The sequence below is a fragment of the Miscanthus floridulus genome, chromosome 7, assembly GCF_019320115.1.
Source record: "Miscanthus floridulus cultivar M001 chromosome 7, ASM1932011v1, whole genome shotgun sequence".
In the NCBI taxonomy this organism is placed as follows: domain Eukaryota; kingdom Viridiplantae; phylum Streptophyta; class Magnoliopsida; order Poales; family Poaceae; genus Miscanthus; species Miscanthus floridulus.
The window spans coordinates 86,197,588-86,216,581 of record NC_089586.1 but is presented as its reverse complement, the minus strand read 5'-3'; the positions used below and the strand labels follow the sequence as shown (position 1 = coordinate 86,216,581).

General features: G+C 42.7%; 1 protein-coding gene across 1 annotated transcript; it reads left to right on the top strand.

The window, feature by feature from the left end:
- Positions 1 to 697: 697 nt before the first annotated feature.
- On the top strand, positions 698 to 1,546 carry LOC136463674 (heavy metal-associated isoprenylated plant protein 47-like). The gene is made up of 2 exons (XM_066462648.1): positions 698 to 812; positions 962 to 1,546. Exons 1-2 carry the CDS (start codon positions 807 to 809, stop codon positions 1,322 to 1,324), a joined length of 369 nt encoding a protein of 122 aa, XP_066318745.1. The 5' UTR covers positions 698 to 806; the 3' UTR covers positions 1,325 to 1,546.
- Positions 1,547 to 18,994: the final 17,448 nt, after the last annotated feature.

Sequence of the window (18,994 nt, the reverse complement as noted above, 5' to 3'; positions counted from 1 at the left end):
GCATATGCTCTAATACTTAGCGCACGTTAGATCACCCGTCACTCTTTCCCATTCAGTTTAAAGTCCGACTGGGCCTCTAACACCCCTCCCTTTTCATTCCTATTCGTTTGTAACCCCACAACAAACTTCGAGTACCTGGGCTCAGGAATAAAGTCACCGATCGACTGAAACTGGACGTTGGGCACGTTGCCTGAACCAGTATAAATCCTGTGTCATTGAGTGCTAGGCCACATCCGATCACAACGCACGTCAAAACTATAAATATTTATTTGTTGGTCACTTTTCGCACCGACACAACCTCTAGCCATAGTGTGTGGTCGGCAACGCCGGTGAGCGGTCAGCTCACCTATGCGGGAGATCCCAGGGCCAACAATTGTGCCCGAATAATGACTCCCCAAAGTGCGTTTTGACACAACTAAGGTCATTTAGACTTGGCCATGCCTACAAATAGTGAAGCCAGAAAAAAAACTAATGATACTAATTATGAAATATATTGAACTGATCCATCTAATGATACTAATTATACATTACAAATATTAATACTTCTTATATATATTTGATCAAATTAAGTTAAAAATATGTAACTCCTTATAAAGTGAGAATAACATTTATTTTAAGACACAGGAGTAAGACCCAGTCATCCATCGATATATAATAAATACTCCACGGCACGGGACATTGCTAGCAGGACATGAAACTCTTGCTCCCCCCACTTCGTCTCTTTCTCCAACAACCTACAGCTCTCTCACAAGAAATATATCCCCAATTCGATCAAGGACCTTCACACAGCTCAGAGCCTCAGCAAAATGAAGGTACACATGCCATAGCCTCCTTGATTGTTTGCAGCTGCAGCACGTAGTAGTGTTTTATTACTAGCTTCGTTCCAATAAAGTTTCAGATGAAAGCCTGAATTATTATATTATATTAATGTCGTCGGCGCATGTCCTGGACCTTGGTGCAGCAAAAGATCGTGATCAAGGTGCAGATGAGCTGCGACAAGTGCCGGTCCAAGGCCATGGCGGTGGTGGCGGCCACGGGCGGCGTCGACTCCGTGGCGCTCGACGGCGAAGGCAGGGACAAGGTCGTCGTCGTGGGCGAGGGCGTCGACTCCGTCAAGCTCACCAGCGCGCTGCGCAAGAAGGTGGGGCCCGCGCACCTGCTGCAGGTCGGCGAGGCCAAGAAGGACGACAAGAAGCCGCCGGCCACCGTCGTGCCCGCGTACCCGCCGCCGCACTCGGTCACCGTCGTCTACGACCACCCTGCCGGCTACTCGTGGTACGGCTACCAGCCGGAGCAAGACACCACCAGCTGCTCCATAATGTAGAGACAAGTAGACGACAGACCATGCATACGTATGTAGGGTCGTCGTACGGATAGTATTTATTGGAGTAAATATTCTAAGTTCGTTTTTTTTAGCTTGCAGCACTACTCTTAGATTTGTATACGGCTGGACTGTGCAACTCCTGGTTTTCCTTTCACTGGGTTGAAGTGGACACCATATTTTAGAAATGTAATATGAAGTCCTAGGAATTTTTATGAGAGAAACAATCACACGTGATACTCTAAATTATACTATCAAACATGTTCGTGCACAACAGTAGAATGTACAGTTTATTGTTTGGTGCTCATGCCAATAATACACTGGTACAGAACAAAGCTTTACTCCCGGTGGGGAACCCCTCTAGTCCTGGTTCCCCACCCGGGAGCAAGCATCCGGGACTAAAGGGGGTCCTTTAGTCCCGGGTCAGGAACCGGGACTAAAGGTCACCAATCGAGACTAAAGGTCCTCCCAGCTTTAAAAAATAATGCCTCCCACCGCTGCGTCCCGTGAGATTCGAACCCAAGACCTCATGCATTGCCTCGCGCGTAGCTTATCACCCCACCTACACAACACATCTGACAAAAGATGTGATGCTTCCCTTTTGAACTAACCCATCGGGGGACCTTTAGTCCCGGTTGGTGTTACCAACCGGGACTAAAGGTTGGGGACTTTTAGTCCGGTTGGTAACACCAACCGGGACTAAAGGTAAACCCTTTAGTCCCGGTTGGTGGTTCCAACCGGGAGTAAGGGTCCACCTTTAGTCCCGGTTGGTGTCTCCAACCGGGACTAAAGGTCCCCTGTCACTGTGCCGAGCGCAGTAGCCGTTGGGCAGGGACCTTTAGTCCCGGTTGGAGACACCAACCGGGACTAAAGGTCTCTCTAGTCCCGGGCGCAAAAAATGCCGGGACTAGAGCCCATTTTAACCTCGGATGAAAGGTCTGTTCTCTACTAGTGATAATAAACAAGTACGGCTGATTTTTGTTAAATTTAATTGGGCTTGGGCTACCTTAAATCAAATAAATTTCAAGACCCATAATAAATGCTTGTGCAATAAAGGATTAATCTGGTATGGGAAATAGACGTGAGACTGACTCAACTTAAATAATTAAATGCCTATTGTGTGGACTTATTGTGAGTTTAAAAAAGATGAAAAGTGGGCCACATGCCTGCTCACGTGCCGCAACAGACCGGGCTCAGATGAGTAGGGCATGATATGAGTGGAGGCCTGGTGGGACGTGGACAAAGGTTTTGCAAGCCCAAACTCAAAATGAGAAGGGTGAAAGTGAGAAACGACGAACCAAAGAAATAAAAAAACTCAAAATTAGAATGGTAAGAGTGATGGATGATGAACCAAGGAAAGAAAAACTTAAAATGGGAAGGGTGAAAGAGGGAGGATGACGAATCAAGAAATATAATAAGAGTGTGGAATATGGACAGACATGTGAGAGTGTGACAGAAGAAATAATTTTCCTTCTTTAATATTAACTGAAGAGGAGAGTGAGAGTGAGGAAATGACGCGCCAAAAAATTGAAAAGCTCAAAATAGGAAGGGTGAGAGTGGGGAATGACGATGATGACAAGAAACAAAAGATGTGTGAGTGTTGGACAGACAGAGGAGAGAGTGAGACGGAAGAAAGTAATTTTCTTTTTTTACTACTTTATTATCCTTTTCAAATTGCAAGTCTGTTCTATATATCTAGATACATATAGTATAGGTCTAGACAACAAAAAATCAAAATGACTACGGTATATATATATATATATATATATATATATATATATATATATATATATATATATATTGGAAATCCGAGAACAATTGGAGCAAGTTCGAAGTCAAACATTTCTCTTTCGAGTAATTAACAAGTGGAGCCCAGTTTTATAAAAAAAATGCTCGCATTCCGACACGTAGTACGTATAATTTCAGCATTTTGCAATCACTGGAGTTGACAAGTCAAATCACTGGAGTTGGCAAGTCAATAAGCTGGGTGCTTGTTTAGTTCCAACCAAATTCCCAAAAAGTGCTACAGTAGCTATCACATCGAATCTTGCGATACGTGCATGGAGTATTAAATATAGACGAAAAAAAAATTAATTGCACAGTTTGATTGAAAATTGCGAGACGAACGTTTTAAACATAATTAGTCTATAATTGAACACTAATTACTAAATAAAAACGGAAGTACTACGGTAGCCAAATTCTCAATTCTCAAAATTCACGATCTAAACACAGCCCCGCTCCCAGTTCAGGGGAAGAGAAGTATGCACGGACTCACACGGACCAATCCTTTCACGTGCGGGCCCTCGGTGCTGACACACGAGGGGGACCAGGTGCGTATGAATCTTCGAGTGAAGTGATGGAGGGATTTTGTTGGGACCAATTCCCTCTACCGCTCTAGTACGTGGCTACATGCCAAACATTGACCAAATATTAGCTCATTACTCATTACAGTAAAAATAAATTTCTAATTCTGCGTCTAATTGTATCATTATCTTACTTCTACTATTATTAAGCCACGAAGAATTTCTTTGATTTCGGACCTTTTTATTTTTGTTTTCCTGTTTTTTTTTTCTGCCGAGGAGATCGTTCTGTTTTAATTTTGTTTTTCCCATATCCTAAGGACCGTCCCAATAAGTCCGATTTTATTTTTCGGAAATGCTACAACAAGAGCGTCCGGCCCTCCCAAAATTATCGAATGGACACCAAACTATCTCACCCATTTATTCTCTACGTTAATTCTTATCCACTCATTTCTCAGCCTTCCACCAACAATGTCTCTTGCTCTGCCTCTTCTTCAGACTTGCATCCACTCATGGCTCGCCTCACTCCATCCCGCCGCACCCCCTTCCTCCACCGTGTCGTGCGCTTCCCCCCATCACGCTGCAGGGCGATCCCCTGCCGCGCCTTACTCTATATCGCCGGTCGCGGCCGTGGCATCACCGGGCCACCACCAACCTGACGCCACTAGTAGGAGGTCGTCGTCGGCCTTTACATCGTCTCCTGCTGCCAGTCGAAGACACCACGACAGGAAGGGAAGTCCAGCAGCGAAGGTGTATGCTAGGCTGTTGTTCTCGACGTCCTCCTGATCCGCGCTTGCTGGCCACTGCAGTTCCCCACAAGGTAGGCCATGGCCACCAGGGACGTTGTGTTTAAGTGTTTCAAGCGTTTTCACACATGTGACAAGCCTATGTTTCAAGTGTTTCAGTTGTTTCAGATGTATGTTTCAAGTGTTTCATATGGATGTTGCATATGTTGCAATGGTTGCACACGTATGTTACAAGCGTCTGTTCCTAATGTTTCATCTATTTTTTCAGACATATGTTGCAAGTGTGTTATGTTTCGCACATATGTTGCAAAGTGTTTTATCTAGATGTTGCGTATGTTTGCAATGATCTTCAAGTGTTTTTAGTTGTTTTTCAAGTGTTTCAGACGTATGTTGCAAGTGTTTCAGCTTGTTTCTGACGTATGTTATATGTGTTTCATCTATATGTTACAAAAGTAGATCAGGATGTTGCACATGTTGCAAGTAGACGAGGGAAGCGGGTGCAAGCGGAGCGGTCCCACAGCCGCAGGCGGTCCCCACGTGCGTGTGGGAACCGAGGCGGGCGAGGGCTGTCCCCATAGAGCGACGCGGGCGAGCAGTCGGAAAGGCAGGCGAGCAGCGCAGCAGACCAGCAGCCGCAGGCGTCCGGGCGCAGGCGTCCGTCCGGACGTCCGAGCGCTAGCCGTATCCTTTATTTTTTTTCTGAGTTGCACAGAGAAGCAGTCCGTGAGCCACACAATAGGGGGCGGGAGCCGAGAGTCCGTCTGCTCCTCCATTCTGCCCTGTTGCTACCGTTCTGTTTTTTGTTTTTCGTTCTGTTCCTCCAGCTCTATTTTTTTTGTTTTTCTCCGTATTGATTTTTTTCAAGCTCAAGCAAACGTGGAAATAGAAATAGCTAGTAAGATGAATAATATAATACTCCCTCCATTCTAATTTATAGTTCATTTTAGCTTTTTAGATACACAATTATTATGTATTTAGACATATCTCATATCTAGGTGCATAGCAAAAGCTATGTATGTGGAAAAGCCAAAACGATATATGATTTAGGACAGAGGGGTGTAACAAATATACAATTCCATTTTTTTTGTTTTTTCGTGTTGTTTTTTTTTCAGGTTCAAGCAAGTGTGGAAATGGAAATAGGAAGATTAATAATCTTGATCTATATCTATACTAAAAGGATCACAATGCCTAGAGGGGGCGATGAATGGGTGTAATATGAAATGTAAAAACTTTTGCAGCGGATTATATCTGGGTATCGGAATTTTCGGTCCCAATTGGAATTTCCACACTTGCCAAAAATTTCGGGGAGGACCGAACTTTTGAGCCCCAGAGGAAAATGAACTAGCTAGGGTTATGAAAAGTAAATTGCTCAAATGCTAAATTGATTTCACCACACATGTAGAGATGTAGTACAAAGTGATTCCACGTTTTCGCTTGCTCCACCACCTACACACAATATATAGATCTGGCCACCACACTAAATAATATAAAATATGAAAACACAAGGTCACAAGCACACGGGGACACAAGATTTATCCGAGGTTCGGCCACATCACAAACTTGTGCCTACGTCCCCATTGTTCAGGCGACCACAAAGGCCTTTAGAGTCTCTTTCAACACCCCTCTTTCCCTAGCAACCACAAAGATCGAGCCGGGAATATCACTAGAACAAATAGGTAATACAAATTCCCCGGAGCAAATCACAAGCAAGAGATGAGGGTATCACTAGGCAACACCTAGCCTGTTAGGGCTCCAAGAACCCACGAGTAACAGAACAAAAAAAAAAAACAAATCATCGGCGGGTGCCACAAGTGCTCAAGAGATGGATCTTACTCCCAGAGTTGCAAGCACGAAGAACTCACTCCAATCTCACTCTCAAAGATGGGGATCTAAACTTTGTGAGAGAAGAATGTGGGAGAGGGAGAAAGTTGAAGACCTTTGTCTCAAAGTTGTTGGGAGCTTCAAAAGTGGCCAGAGAGAGAGAGAGAGAGAGGAAGGAGGAAGAGTGAAAATATATTCACTCCCTACCTTCAGCTGACCGTTGGCGCAGCACCCAGATCCACCCCGGATATTCTTGGCCTCGGAATATCACCCCCCCTAAAGCTTAGCGCGTGTTTAGTTCCCACCCCAAATTTCAAAAAAGTGCTACAGTAGCCATCACATCGAATCTTGCGATACATGCATGGAGCATTAAATGTAGACGAAAAAAAACTAATTGCACAGTTTGGTTGGAAATTGCGAGACGAACATTTTGAGCCTAATTAGTCCATGATTGAACACTATTTGCCAAATAAAAACGAAAGTGCTACCGTAGCCCAAATTCCAAAATCCAGCCAACTAAACACGCGCTTAGACAGTGCGCTTCTTTCTCAGATCTAGGTTAGCCTGAATATCCTAGGTGGGGCCTGGCATATCAGGTAAATGCTCTGCCAGCAACCTGCGAAGGGTTGGCCACAAATTGCCAGCCCCTTAGCCATAGCCTTGAAATTTCCAGGGTCTTGAAATTCCGGTCCAGAGCTGGAATATTCGGGCATACAGTGAAAAACAGCTCTTGGTAAAGTTAACAAGAGGTGGCTATTTTAGGGTGTCTAAGGTTTATGTTAGCGATCCATCGAGGACTTAGGACACATGCAAGTAATGACACTTCGATCCCTCTTAGTGGTCCGGCATCCTATACTCAAGTGAAGTTCAAATAAATTTGAAATAAAACCGAACTTCTTTCACTTTGAAACGTGTTGCCACATCTTTCTTTGGAGTAAGAAATGAGGGGTCTCATGTTTTCTTTTACACTTTTCACATCAGTATATAATTGAAATGCTCATGAAACATCCTTAGCTCTTTATATGCACCGTCACCTATTCACCAAAACCCACTAATAGGATTGATGCACTTACATATACCTATTATGTATCCTATATCTATAATATACTTGGACAATCGGGCCGCCCGGCATGGCACTGGCACGGCACGATGCGGCACGACAGCTTAGCCGTGCCGTGCCTGATAGTGCCGCCGTGCCGAGACCTCGGCCCAGGCACGGCCCTATCACCGGTTAGTCGTGTCGTGCCGTGCCGTCGAGCACGGCAGCCCGGCGTGCCCGCGTTGGCCTGAGCATTGCAGCTCCACACGGGGAGCGACCTCGCGGTCACCATTGTCGCGTCGTCGTTGCCGTTCCCGTGGCCCCGCGTCGCCGTATGAGAGGAGGACGCCGTCACTGGGAGCGACGACAATGGGAGAGAGCCGAGCGAGCGAGAAAGAGGAAGGGGAGCGAGCGAGGGGGAAGTGGTGGTGGCCTGCCCCGGCGACTAGCCTTCGACGCGGCAAGAGAGAGGTGGATGGCATGTCGGGGAAGCGTGTAAGAGTGAGGAGCGGGCGAGTGGCTTGCGAGCAAGCGAGACTACGAGAGAGAGCGGTGCGGGTTCTGCCTCCTCGAAGCGAGCGATAGCGGCGCAGGGGAGGGATCGGGAGAAGTGTCTTTAGTCTAGGGTTTTCCAATCGAGTACATCCAATCCAACAGCCGAGGAAGAATATCAAACATCCAACGGTTTATATGGATCGGGCCACTATAGTGCCAACCCATTAACCGTGCCGCGCCCGGGCCGGCACGGCAGGCTGAAGTTGCGGCCCAGGCACGGAACTACCACCGGGCCGTGCCAGGCACGGGCACGATGGGCCTCGTGCCGGGTCGTGCTCGAGCCGTGCTTCTTAGTGCCATGCTAGTGCCGGCGTAGCGGGTCTAGCCCATTTGGCCAAGTATAATCTATAATTCTATACCTAATATTAAAGAGTGAAGGGTTTTTTCCCATCTCTTTTTCTTACCTCCAGACTGTCCCCACACCTCCATATTTCGCATGTAACATGGATTGAGGACCCTTGACCATATGAGTTAGAACAGCTCGAGTCTAACAATAAATACGATGTCTTGGATTCCAAGATATATTGAGTTCCGTGCATATAAATAATAAGTCTAGCATTATTAAAAAAAACTAAAGTATCGGTTCACATCTATATCTAAACTACCACATTTGTTATTACAAAAGAGTTTAAATAACCATATTTTGCATATAGTTTTTAAATTACTCACTTCTATTAATATTAATATACAAAAACTAGGTAAAGTGAATATGCATATTGGCCCATCATGCAGATCAAGTAATTTTTGTTACATGTAATTATTAAATATGAACATCTAATGCTTATGCCTCCTAAAAATTCTAGCCCATGTGGAAGCAAGGCTGATGGACTATTAGTCAATTAAATAGTGGTTTACAGTTCAGTTGTAGAGTGGTGAAGTGGTTTAGAGTTATGATGAGGTGGTGTGAGTTGAGGTCACAATCCAACCACCAACTGTCTATAATTAATGTAGTTGCTTTGTCTTGCTAGCTTGTTGTTTTTTTTTTTGTTACTAGCCCTGTTCATTTCTCTTATTAGTCATACTGTTTTAGCAAATGAATAGTATTTTTCTCTCATAACAAATCGACGAATAATACTTTCAGCCATGGCTTTTCAGCGAAGCGAACAGGGCCACTGACCCTTTTAGGGTCTTTGTTATTTTATTGTTTCGTCTGGTCTGAGCTTCTTTTTTTTAATGTAATCGCTGCTTGATTTGTTTTGTGAAGCTCCCATTGCCCATCATAAACTACATTTGATAACAAGACGAGTGGTTAATTGGTGCGTTGGGTTGACATGCATATGCATGGCCCTTTATCCCAACGAAATTAGTGAACAAGAGCAGCGGTGGAATTAAGCAAGAAATGAGCAACCGAATTTTCTCAACATTAGTACGCATGTTAACCTTGTTGGGTTCCTGTTGGATGTCGTGGTGGCGACGATGCATGTGAAACGTGGGAATTGCATGTGGCAGTGAACCCGTCAACCACGTTCGATCGGGAGTGTACAACAGTACGGCAGGTGTGGCACTCTAGCCCTGTAGTGCAGCCAGTCACTGAGTGCAGCAGTGCGAACGACCATCTCGTGTTGACCACCCAAGCCCGTCTTCCAAGTTCCTACTGAAGCAGCTCTGGAAAGCTCCAAAAATCATTGTGAACCCTGATTAGTGTTGGAATATATGCATGGCCTTGGCCTCATAAAGATTTTTTTTTAATTACTCCAAATAAAGGGTTATTTGTATGTGCATACAAGGGTAGTTTGGGAAACATTAATTCCACTTTGTTTTTTTTTCTGAAACATTAATTCCACTTTGTTAGTTGAAGTGGAGGTACAGTTGTCATACTTACGTAAGGAAGTCATATCCACTTCTCCAAATCTAGCGTAGAGAGAGAAGGAAAGCCTACACGCGTATTTGCTCACCGGGCCGGTGCGGGGCGCCTGCTCGTGGATGGTCCGCTGAAATTCGATCCGTGGCATTGCGGGAGAGCTTTCAGTTTTCGATTACTTGGCCTTTAAGTTTGAAAACCTAATTGATAAACAACCTACCAGCCATCGCCGGAAATAGTTCTATTCGAGTTAGGGTCTTACATCTTTTCCTCTACCACGTTGTCGTCGTAGTCTCTCCATCTTGAGCAGGTACACAAGCTACACAAGCGATCGGAAGAGCATGTCTCCGCAACCACTCGTCCTTGTGTGATCCTGCACCGGAGAGGATGAATAAGGTTTTTGGGAAGTGCCTTCGTGCGACTGGCCCCGACCTCCATGACGATTTGTCACTACGCCAGATTCTTACACTAGGAACGGGAGCATTTTTACTGTAGGGGTGGCTGGGGTTGGGGGCACCCCTACAGTGGGCGTCCTCGGGCCCCAGCAGCCCAGCCACCCCTACAGATGGCACTGTAGGGGCGGCTGGTAACCTGAGCCGCCCCTACAGTTGGGGTTGATCTGTAGGGGCGGCTCAATCACCAGCCGCCCCTGTAGTGCCCATTTGTCTTTTTTCAAATTTCAAAATTTGAAATGTTCAAATTTAGTCAAATGACAAGATAACCAAAATAAAAGTTGTAGATATTGATGAGTTGAACAACTTTTGTATTCATCACTTTTACATCTGAAATCATTTAGGGTTTTAAATTTTGATTTGAACTTGTCAAATTTCAAATTTCAAATTTTAAAATATGTAAAACATTGTCACATCCAAGTTTGATCAAACTTAAATGCTGAAGCATGATTTTAGAAATTTTTAGGAGAAAAAACCATCACATTTGGAGTTAGTACGAGGGAGAACAACTATTTACAAGGTTTACTCACAGATTAAAAAGAAAAATCACACTGTTCTAGATGATCCTTATATGATCATAGTGAACAGTGTGATTTTTTTAATATGTGGGTCAACTTTGTAACTAGTTTTTCTTCCTCATACTAACTCCAAATCTGATGATTTTTTTCCCTAAAATTTTCTAAAATCATTCTCTATCAATTTATTTTGTTGGTTTTGTCAATATATATACATATGAAAAGTTTGAGTAATTTAAATTTTGAATTTCAAAAAAATGTAACTTCAGACAAGATTTTGGTACCCCAAATGATTTCAGCTGAAAAGATGATAAATATCAAAGTTGAATAACTCATCAAGATCTACAACTTTTGTTTTGGTCATTTCTTCATATGATAAAGTGGTAATGACATTGTTCACAAATGTGATACATCTCTCGTAAGGTTTTATAAACTATATAAGACATGTGTAAGATTAGTGAACAATGTGTGTTAAGAATTTATCAAATAAAGAAATGACCAAATAAAAGTTGTAGATATTCATGAGTTGAACAACTTTGGTATTCATCACTTTTTATGTTGAAATCAATTTGGGTCTCAAATTTTGGTTCGAACTTGTCGTTTTTCAAAATTTCAAATTTGAAAGGTTCCAATTTTGTCAAATGACAAGATGACGAAAATAAAAGTTGTAGATATTAATGAGTTAAACAACTTTGGTATTCATAACTTTTTATGTTGAAATCATTTTGAGTCTCAAATTTTGGTTTGAACTTGTCATTTTTTAAAATTTCAAATTTGAAAAGTTCAAATTTTGTCAAATGACAAGATAACCAAAATAAAAGTTGTAGATCTTCATGAGTTGAACAACTTTTATATTCATCACTTTTACATCTGAAATCATTTAGGGTTTTAAAATTTGGTTTGAACTTGTCAAATTTCAAATTGTAAAATATGTAAAACATTGTCACATCCAGGTTCGATCAAACTTAAATGCTGAAGCATGATTTTAGAAATTGTTAGGAAAAAAACCCTCACATTTGGAGTTAGTATGAAGGAGAACAGCTAGTTACAAAGTTTACCCACAGATTAAAAAGAGAAATCACACTGTTTTAGATGATCCTTACGTGATCATAGTGAACAGTGTGATTTCTTTTTTTAATCTGTGGGTCAACTTTATAACTAGTTTTTCTTCCTCATACTAACTCCAAATCTGATGATTTTTTTCCTAAAATTTTCTAAAATCATTCTCTGTCAATTTATTTTGTTGGTTTTGTCAATATATACATATGAAAAGTTTGAGCAATTTAAAATTTGAATTTCAAAAAAATGCAACTTCCGACAAGATTTTGGTACCCCAAATGATTTCAGCTGAAAAAGTGATAAATACCAAAGTTGAATAACTCATCAAGATCTACAACTTTTGTATTGGTCATTTCTTCATATAACAAAGTGGTAATGATATTGTTCACAAATGTGACACATCTCTCGTAAGGTTTTATAAACTATATGAGACATGTATAAGATTAGTGAATAATGTGTGCTAAGAATTTATCAAATGAAGAAATGACCAAAATAAAAGTTGTAGATATTCATGAGTTGAACAACTTTGGTATTCATCAATTTTTATGTTGAAATCAATTTGGGTCTCAAATTTTGGTTCGAACTTGTCGTTTTTCAAAATTTCAAATTTGGAAGGTTCAAATTGTGTCAAATGACAAGATGACTAAAATAAAAGTTGTAGATATTAATGAGTTGAACAACTTTGGTATTCATTACTTTTTATGTTGAAATCATTTTGGGTCTCAAATTTTGGTTCAAACTTGTCATTTTTCAAAATTTCAAATTTGAAAGGTTCAAATTTTGTCAAATGATAAGATGACTAAAATAAAAGTTGTAGATATTCATGAGTTGAACAACTTTGGTATTCATCACTTTTTATGTTGAAATCAATTTGGGTCTCAAATTTTGGTTCGAACTTGTCGTTTTTCAAAATTTCAAATTTGAAAGGTTCAAATTTTGTCAAATGACAAGATGACTAAAATAAAAGTGAAAATTTTGGGTCTCCAATCGCTGGTGTGGCCCACGTATCAGAGATACAAGCGTGAAAAGAGCGCGCAGTGGACAGAGAAGAGTAGTGTGCGAGGGGAATTTTTTTTCTCACCCTTATCCTCTCACGCTGCCCCCAACCAGTCGTCTCGCATCCCCGCCGCCCATGCACTCGCTCGCGTAAGGGCAGCGACCCGCCCAAGCGGGCGCATCTGCCGGCGCCGCCGCCGCACCACCCAGCCACATCCGCCCGCCGCCACCGCACCCAGCCGCGTCCGCCGCCGCCACCTCACCCCCACCCGCATCCGCCGCCGCTGCGTCCTCCCAACCCGCGCGCGGCAGCCACCGCCGACCCCACTTGCTAGATTTGCGGTCGCGGTGCCGAGACGAAGGCGCAGGCACAACAACGGTGCGCTAGCCATCGGTCGTGCAGCAGCCATGGTGAGAAATCTCTCTCTCTCTCTATGCCAACCTCTTCCGCTCAGATCTACTCTGTCTCTCTCCTTCAATTAGCAGAGGACTCATCACTTCGTCGCTGGGAATCGGGTGCGGTGGCCATGGCGACAGGATTTCTCCACGAAGAGCGACCGGCGAGGCTGCAATCCCCAGCAACCTAACCCCCGGGTGAGCTCTAGTCCAATGGCACTACAGCCGTTTCTGTGATTCTAGCATACTCAATCTATTGTTCAAATCTCTAGTGGTACTATGGATATTCATATCTTGGAAGGATGTGCTTCTTCGTGATTAGGATCTAGGAATGGCTATATATGTATTTGTGAGTAAATTCAGATAAGCTAGAGATTCTGCAATTCAGATAAATCATGTTTGCAATGCTATGCTAGATATCAGGTTAACATTAATGTAGAAAAATAGTTGTGTATGTGGTTCTTTAATTGTTTGGAACTATGTATGTGCATTGTCTGGGAAAAAAGATAGGAGTAGTTGAGAATGTATTTGATTATGTTTCTCTTTTTCCCTATTCTTCGGAGGCTTTCTTTTATTTTTTTTAAATCTGCAGATACTATGGCCATGTTGTATGCCAGTATGGCACACCCATTTTCTACTCCATCTTTGAATTAAGGCACTCTCTTTACAATTTTTTCTGCAGATGCATGGCTTTGAGGCGCCATGGGCCGGTGAGTTCTCTATGAGCTGCGTCCCAGCACAGGCGAGTTTGCTGCCCCCACTGTAACATAACTATAGTTGATTATTACTACTTACTTTCAGTTTTGGAGGCAAGCTAAACAAATGATGTACTGAATGATTTCCTAGTCTTAATTTGGCTTTGAAAAGCATATTTGGATCTGAATGCCATATACAGTGACTTTGCTACCATCACATGTTAGGCTGTTATCACTAATAATCCATAAGTGCATGAATTTAGCCACCAAAACATTTTTTTGTCATCTCTGTGTTTTTAGAATTTTTTTATGTATAGTATTCATTTATTGTTCCATATCTGTAGTATTCCTTAGAGATTGCATCTATTTACAATTTGCACTTGTTTCTGTCCTATGAATAATAAGAAGCTATCCATTTGCACTAGTATTCCTTAGAGATTATATAGAATACTTGAGTGTTCTACTCTTATGCTAAAGGTGTCTACTGCACAGTGAAATGTGTCTTTAGTGAACGAACAGATTACGCTTTGAATATATACACAAAATCTAATCCTAAGGTGTTGCAACGATGCAAGATTTCTAGTTTACTTGATAGTTATATTTGTAAAGATTATTTTTGTAACTTCAGTACTTTTATTTTCACCATGTGGCTAAACCTCTTTCAGAGAAATAACTTGGGTATATATATATACACACACACACAAAGTTTGGTGCCATTTATAGTGTTTGCACAAGTATCAGATTGCCTATACTATGATTGGTGCCATTTGCATGAATTAGCAGCAGCTTAGACTGCATATTTTTATTCTTTTTGCTGTCCAGATAATATTTTAAATCTGAACATTTTGGTTCTAAAGATAGGTTCTAGTGTACTATCTTGTTGAAGTTTTCTAAACTACAGTTAGATAGTAAGGAGCTTACTATTATGCATACAGGAAACAGTGCCAATTATCTTGAACCAATGGCTTTAATGGTTTTGTTTATCTATGATACACATGAACACTGGCTAGGGATACTAGCTGTATAATTAGTAAAGTTTCATGCTTGGTTCAGTTTTAACATAACTAATCATTCAAATACATGCTGACATAATGCTTGGTTCCTTTCGCCATATTGGTTCCTTTCGCCATATAGATATAAGAGAATCCTTTTCTTGCAGGTGAAAAGGATCAAACTGCTTCTGCAGGAGTGTGATCAGATTGCCAAAACAATGAATCTTTTCAGCTATTTTGCTCTCGGCCGGGATGCTCAGGCGTCTTTTCAGCCATTTTGCATTTTATTTCGGGTGTTAGCTTGTTAGCTACCCTCATCGGCGGGCTCATGCGTCTTTTCAGCTATTTTGCTCTCGGTCGGGATGCTCAGGCGTATTTTTAGCCATTTTGCATTTTATTTCGGGTGTTAGCTTGTTAGCTACCCTCATCGGCGGGCTCAAGTGTCTTTTCAGCTATTTTGCTCTTGGCCGGGATGCTCAGGCGTATTTTCAGCCATTTTGCATTTTATTTCGGGTGTTAGCTTGTTAGCTACCCTCATCTGTGGGCTCAAGCGTCTTTTCAGCTATTTTGCTCTCGGCCGGGATGCTCAGGTGTATTTTCAGCCATTTTGCATTTTATTTCGGGTGTTAGCTTGTTAGCTACCCTCATCGGCGTGCTCAAGCGTCTTTTCAGCTATTTTGCTCTCGACCAGGATGCTCAGGTGTATTTTCAGCCATTTTGCATTTTATTTCGGGTGTTAGCTTGTTAGCTACCCTCATCGGCGGGCTCAAGCGTCTTTTTAGCTATTTTGCTCTCGGCCGGGATGCTCAGGCGTCTTTTCAGCCATTTTGCATTTAAGAAACAACTCGAAGAGAGCCATGAGACATATGTTTGTCGAGAGATAATCATCTTTATTGATCATGAATATTGATGTGTTAGAATGATACATAGCGCTATCTTTGTTGATCATGAACGTTGATCTCTTGTATCTTGTATACATATTTTCCCTTGAGTTGTTTTTATGCGTAGAATCTTCGTAGCTGACTGATGTGCCATGTATTGTTGACTTTTTTCCGTCTTCAGTTATGAGCTTGTATGTGCCTGGTCCGATGACCTTTGTGATTATAAAAGGACCTTCCCATAGACTGAGTAGTTTGTGGCGTCCATCGGTTTTTTGTACTCTTCTTAGTACTAGGTCTCCGACTTGTAATGATCGAGACTGGGTATTCTTGTTGTAGTGGCACCTTAGTCCTTGGAGGTATCTTGCTGATTGCAGGGTAGCGTTTACTCTGATTTCTTCTATACTATCGAGTTCTAATCTTCGTGTGTGTTCTGCTTCTCCTTCGTCGTGTTGCTCTATCCTTGGTGACGTTCAGATCAAGTCTGCGAGTAGTACGGCTTCTGATCCATACACCAGAAAGAAAGGTGAGTATCCGGTGACTCCGCTTATTTGAGTCCGTAGCCCCCATACGACCTTGGGTAATTCTTCAATCCATTTTGATCCATAGTCTACTAGTTCTTTATACAGTCTTGGTTTCAATCCAGCCAGTATGAGTCCATTAGCCCTTTCTACCTGTCCGTTGGCTTCTGGATGTGCGACTGATGCGTAATCAATGCTGAAGCCACAATCATGTGCCCAACTTTTGAATTCTGTAGCTATGAAGGGAGAACCCAAGTCTGTGATGATTCGATTGGGCATGTCGAAGCGGTGCATAATGTCTTGGATGAACTCGACTGCTTTGGCTGCGCTGTATTTTGCGAGTGGTTTGTATTCGATCCACTTGGTGAACTTGTCAATTGCTACAAAGATGTACTCGAAACCGCCCTTTGCTTTCTTGAGAGGTCCTACTTGATCCAGCCCCCAGCAGGAGAAAGGCCAAGCGGGTGGGATGCAGATGAGGTTGTGGGCTGGCACATGAGCCTGTCTTGCGAACATCTGACAACTTTTGCATCTTCTGACGAGTTCTTCTGTGTCTTTCAAAGCGGTTGGCCAGTAGAAACTAGTGCGAAATGCTTTGCTAACTAGTGTTCTTGAAGCGGCGTGATTTCCACAGCAGCCTGAGTGTATTTCGTCTAGGATTTGTTTGCCTTCTTCAAGTGAGACGCATTTTAGGAGTACTCCTGATGATGCGGCTCTTCTGTATAGCTTGTCTCCTACTAGAACGTAATTCTTGCTTCTGCGAATGACTCGTGTGGCTTCTTGTTTTTCTGCTGGCAACTTATTCTCTTTGATGTAATCAATAAAAACCTAGGTCCATGAAGTGGTGATTACCAAGATCTGGGTGCCTTTTGCTAAGATTTGACGGGTTATTTCTCTGGGTTGTTTGATAGAGGGGGCTAATAACTCCTCTATGAAAACACTGGGTGGGACCTCTGCCCTGGCTGATCCAAGCTTGGCAAGGATGTCTGTTGCAATGTTGGAATACCGCAGGACATGTAGAATTTCTAATCCTTGGAAATGTTTTTCGAGTTTTCGGATTTCAGCACAGTAAGCACCCATGTTTTCTTTGGTGCAATCCCAATCTTTGTTGACTTGGTTGATGACTACTGCCGAGTCGTCGTATACGAGTAATCGCTTGATTTCGAGGGTAATAGCCACTCTTAGCCCGTGTTTGAGAGCTTCGTATTCTGCTTCATTGTTGGTAGCTTGCCATAATATCTGAAGGACATACTTTAGTTGTTTTTCGTCTTGAGAGATTAGGAGGACGCCTGCACCGGCTCCGCCTAGCATGAGTGATCCATCAAAGTACATCTTCCAAAGATCAAGGATGGCGCTTGGCACGAGTTGTTGAATTTCTGTCCATTCGGCAACAAAATCAGCAAGGGCTTGAGATTTAATTGCTTTCCGTGGGGTGAAATCGATGTTGAGAGCACCGAGTTTAACCGCCCACTTGGATATGTGTCATGTTGCGTCTTTGTTGTGTAAGATGTCTCCTAGTGGGAAATCTATCACCACGGTAATCTTGTGGTTTTTAAAATAGTGACGAAGCTTGCGTGAAGTGATCAGAAGGGCATAGAGTAGTTTTTGCACATGTGGGTACCGGATTTTTGATTCTGACAGTACTTCGCTGATGTTGTATACTGGGCGTTATACTTTATACACGCGCCCTTCTTCTTCCCTTTCCACTACTATCACCGTGCTAACTACAGTAGAAGTTGCTGCAATGTATAGCATCATGTCTTCGTCTTTCTTTAGAGGTGTGAGGACTGGTGAGGAGGTGAGGTATGCCTTAAGTTTCTTGAAAGCTTCATTGGCTTCTTCCGTCCACTCGAACTTGTCTGTCTTCTTTAGTTGTTTAAAGAAAGGCAACCCTTTTTCGCCAAGTCTTGATATGAAATGGTTGAGTGCCGCCATGCAGCCTGTTAGTTTTTGTACATCTTTGACGCTTCAAGGAGGGCCCATCTCTGTTATGGCTCGAATTTGCTTGGCGCTTGCTTCTATTCCGCGATGACTGACCAAGAATCCGAGTAGTTGTCCTGAAAGAACTCCGAATACACACTTGTTTGGGTTCAATTTCCACCTCCACCTTTTTAGATTCTCAAAAGTTTGTTTTAAGTCTTCAATCAGTGTATCCGGGTTCTTTGTTTTTACAACCACGTCATCCACATATGCTTCTATGTTTTCGCTGATCTGATCACCAAGGCATGTTTGGATGACTCTTTGGTAAGTGGCTCCAGCATTCTTAAGTCCAAACGACATGGTCCTGTAGCAGTCGGCGCCGAACGGAGTGATGAAAGATGTCTTGCTTTGGTCCTATTCTTTTAATGCTATCTGGTGATATCCAGAATAGCAATCAAGAAAGGATAATAGGGCAGATCCTGCTGTTGAATCAACTATCCGATCAATGCGTGGTAGCCCAAACGAATCCTTTGGGCAGTGTTTGTTGAGATCTGTGTAGTCAACACACATGCGTCACTCGTCCGTATTCTTTTTCTGTACCAGAACTGGATTTGCTAGCCAATCTGGATGGAGAATTTCCCTGATGAATCCAGCTGCCATTAGTTTTGTAATTTCCTTTTTAATTGTTGCCTTCTTGTTGGGAGAGAATCATCGTAGTCGTTGCTTCACAGGCTTGGAGCCTTCATTAACATCAATTCCGTGCTCAGCCAACTCTCTTGGGACCCCTGGCATGTCGGCCGGCTTCCAAGCGAAGATATCCTTGTTGTCCCGAAGAAAGTTGGTGAGCGTGAGTTCCTATTTTGCCGATAGGTGGGCACTGATGGTTGCCGTTTTTGAGGGATCGTCGGTGCCTAGGTCGATTTGCTTGACGTCGACTTCTTTTGGTGGTGCTAGAATGCTTGGTCTTTTAGTCGGTATCTCTAGTTC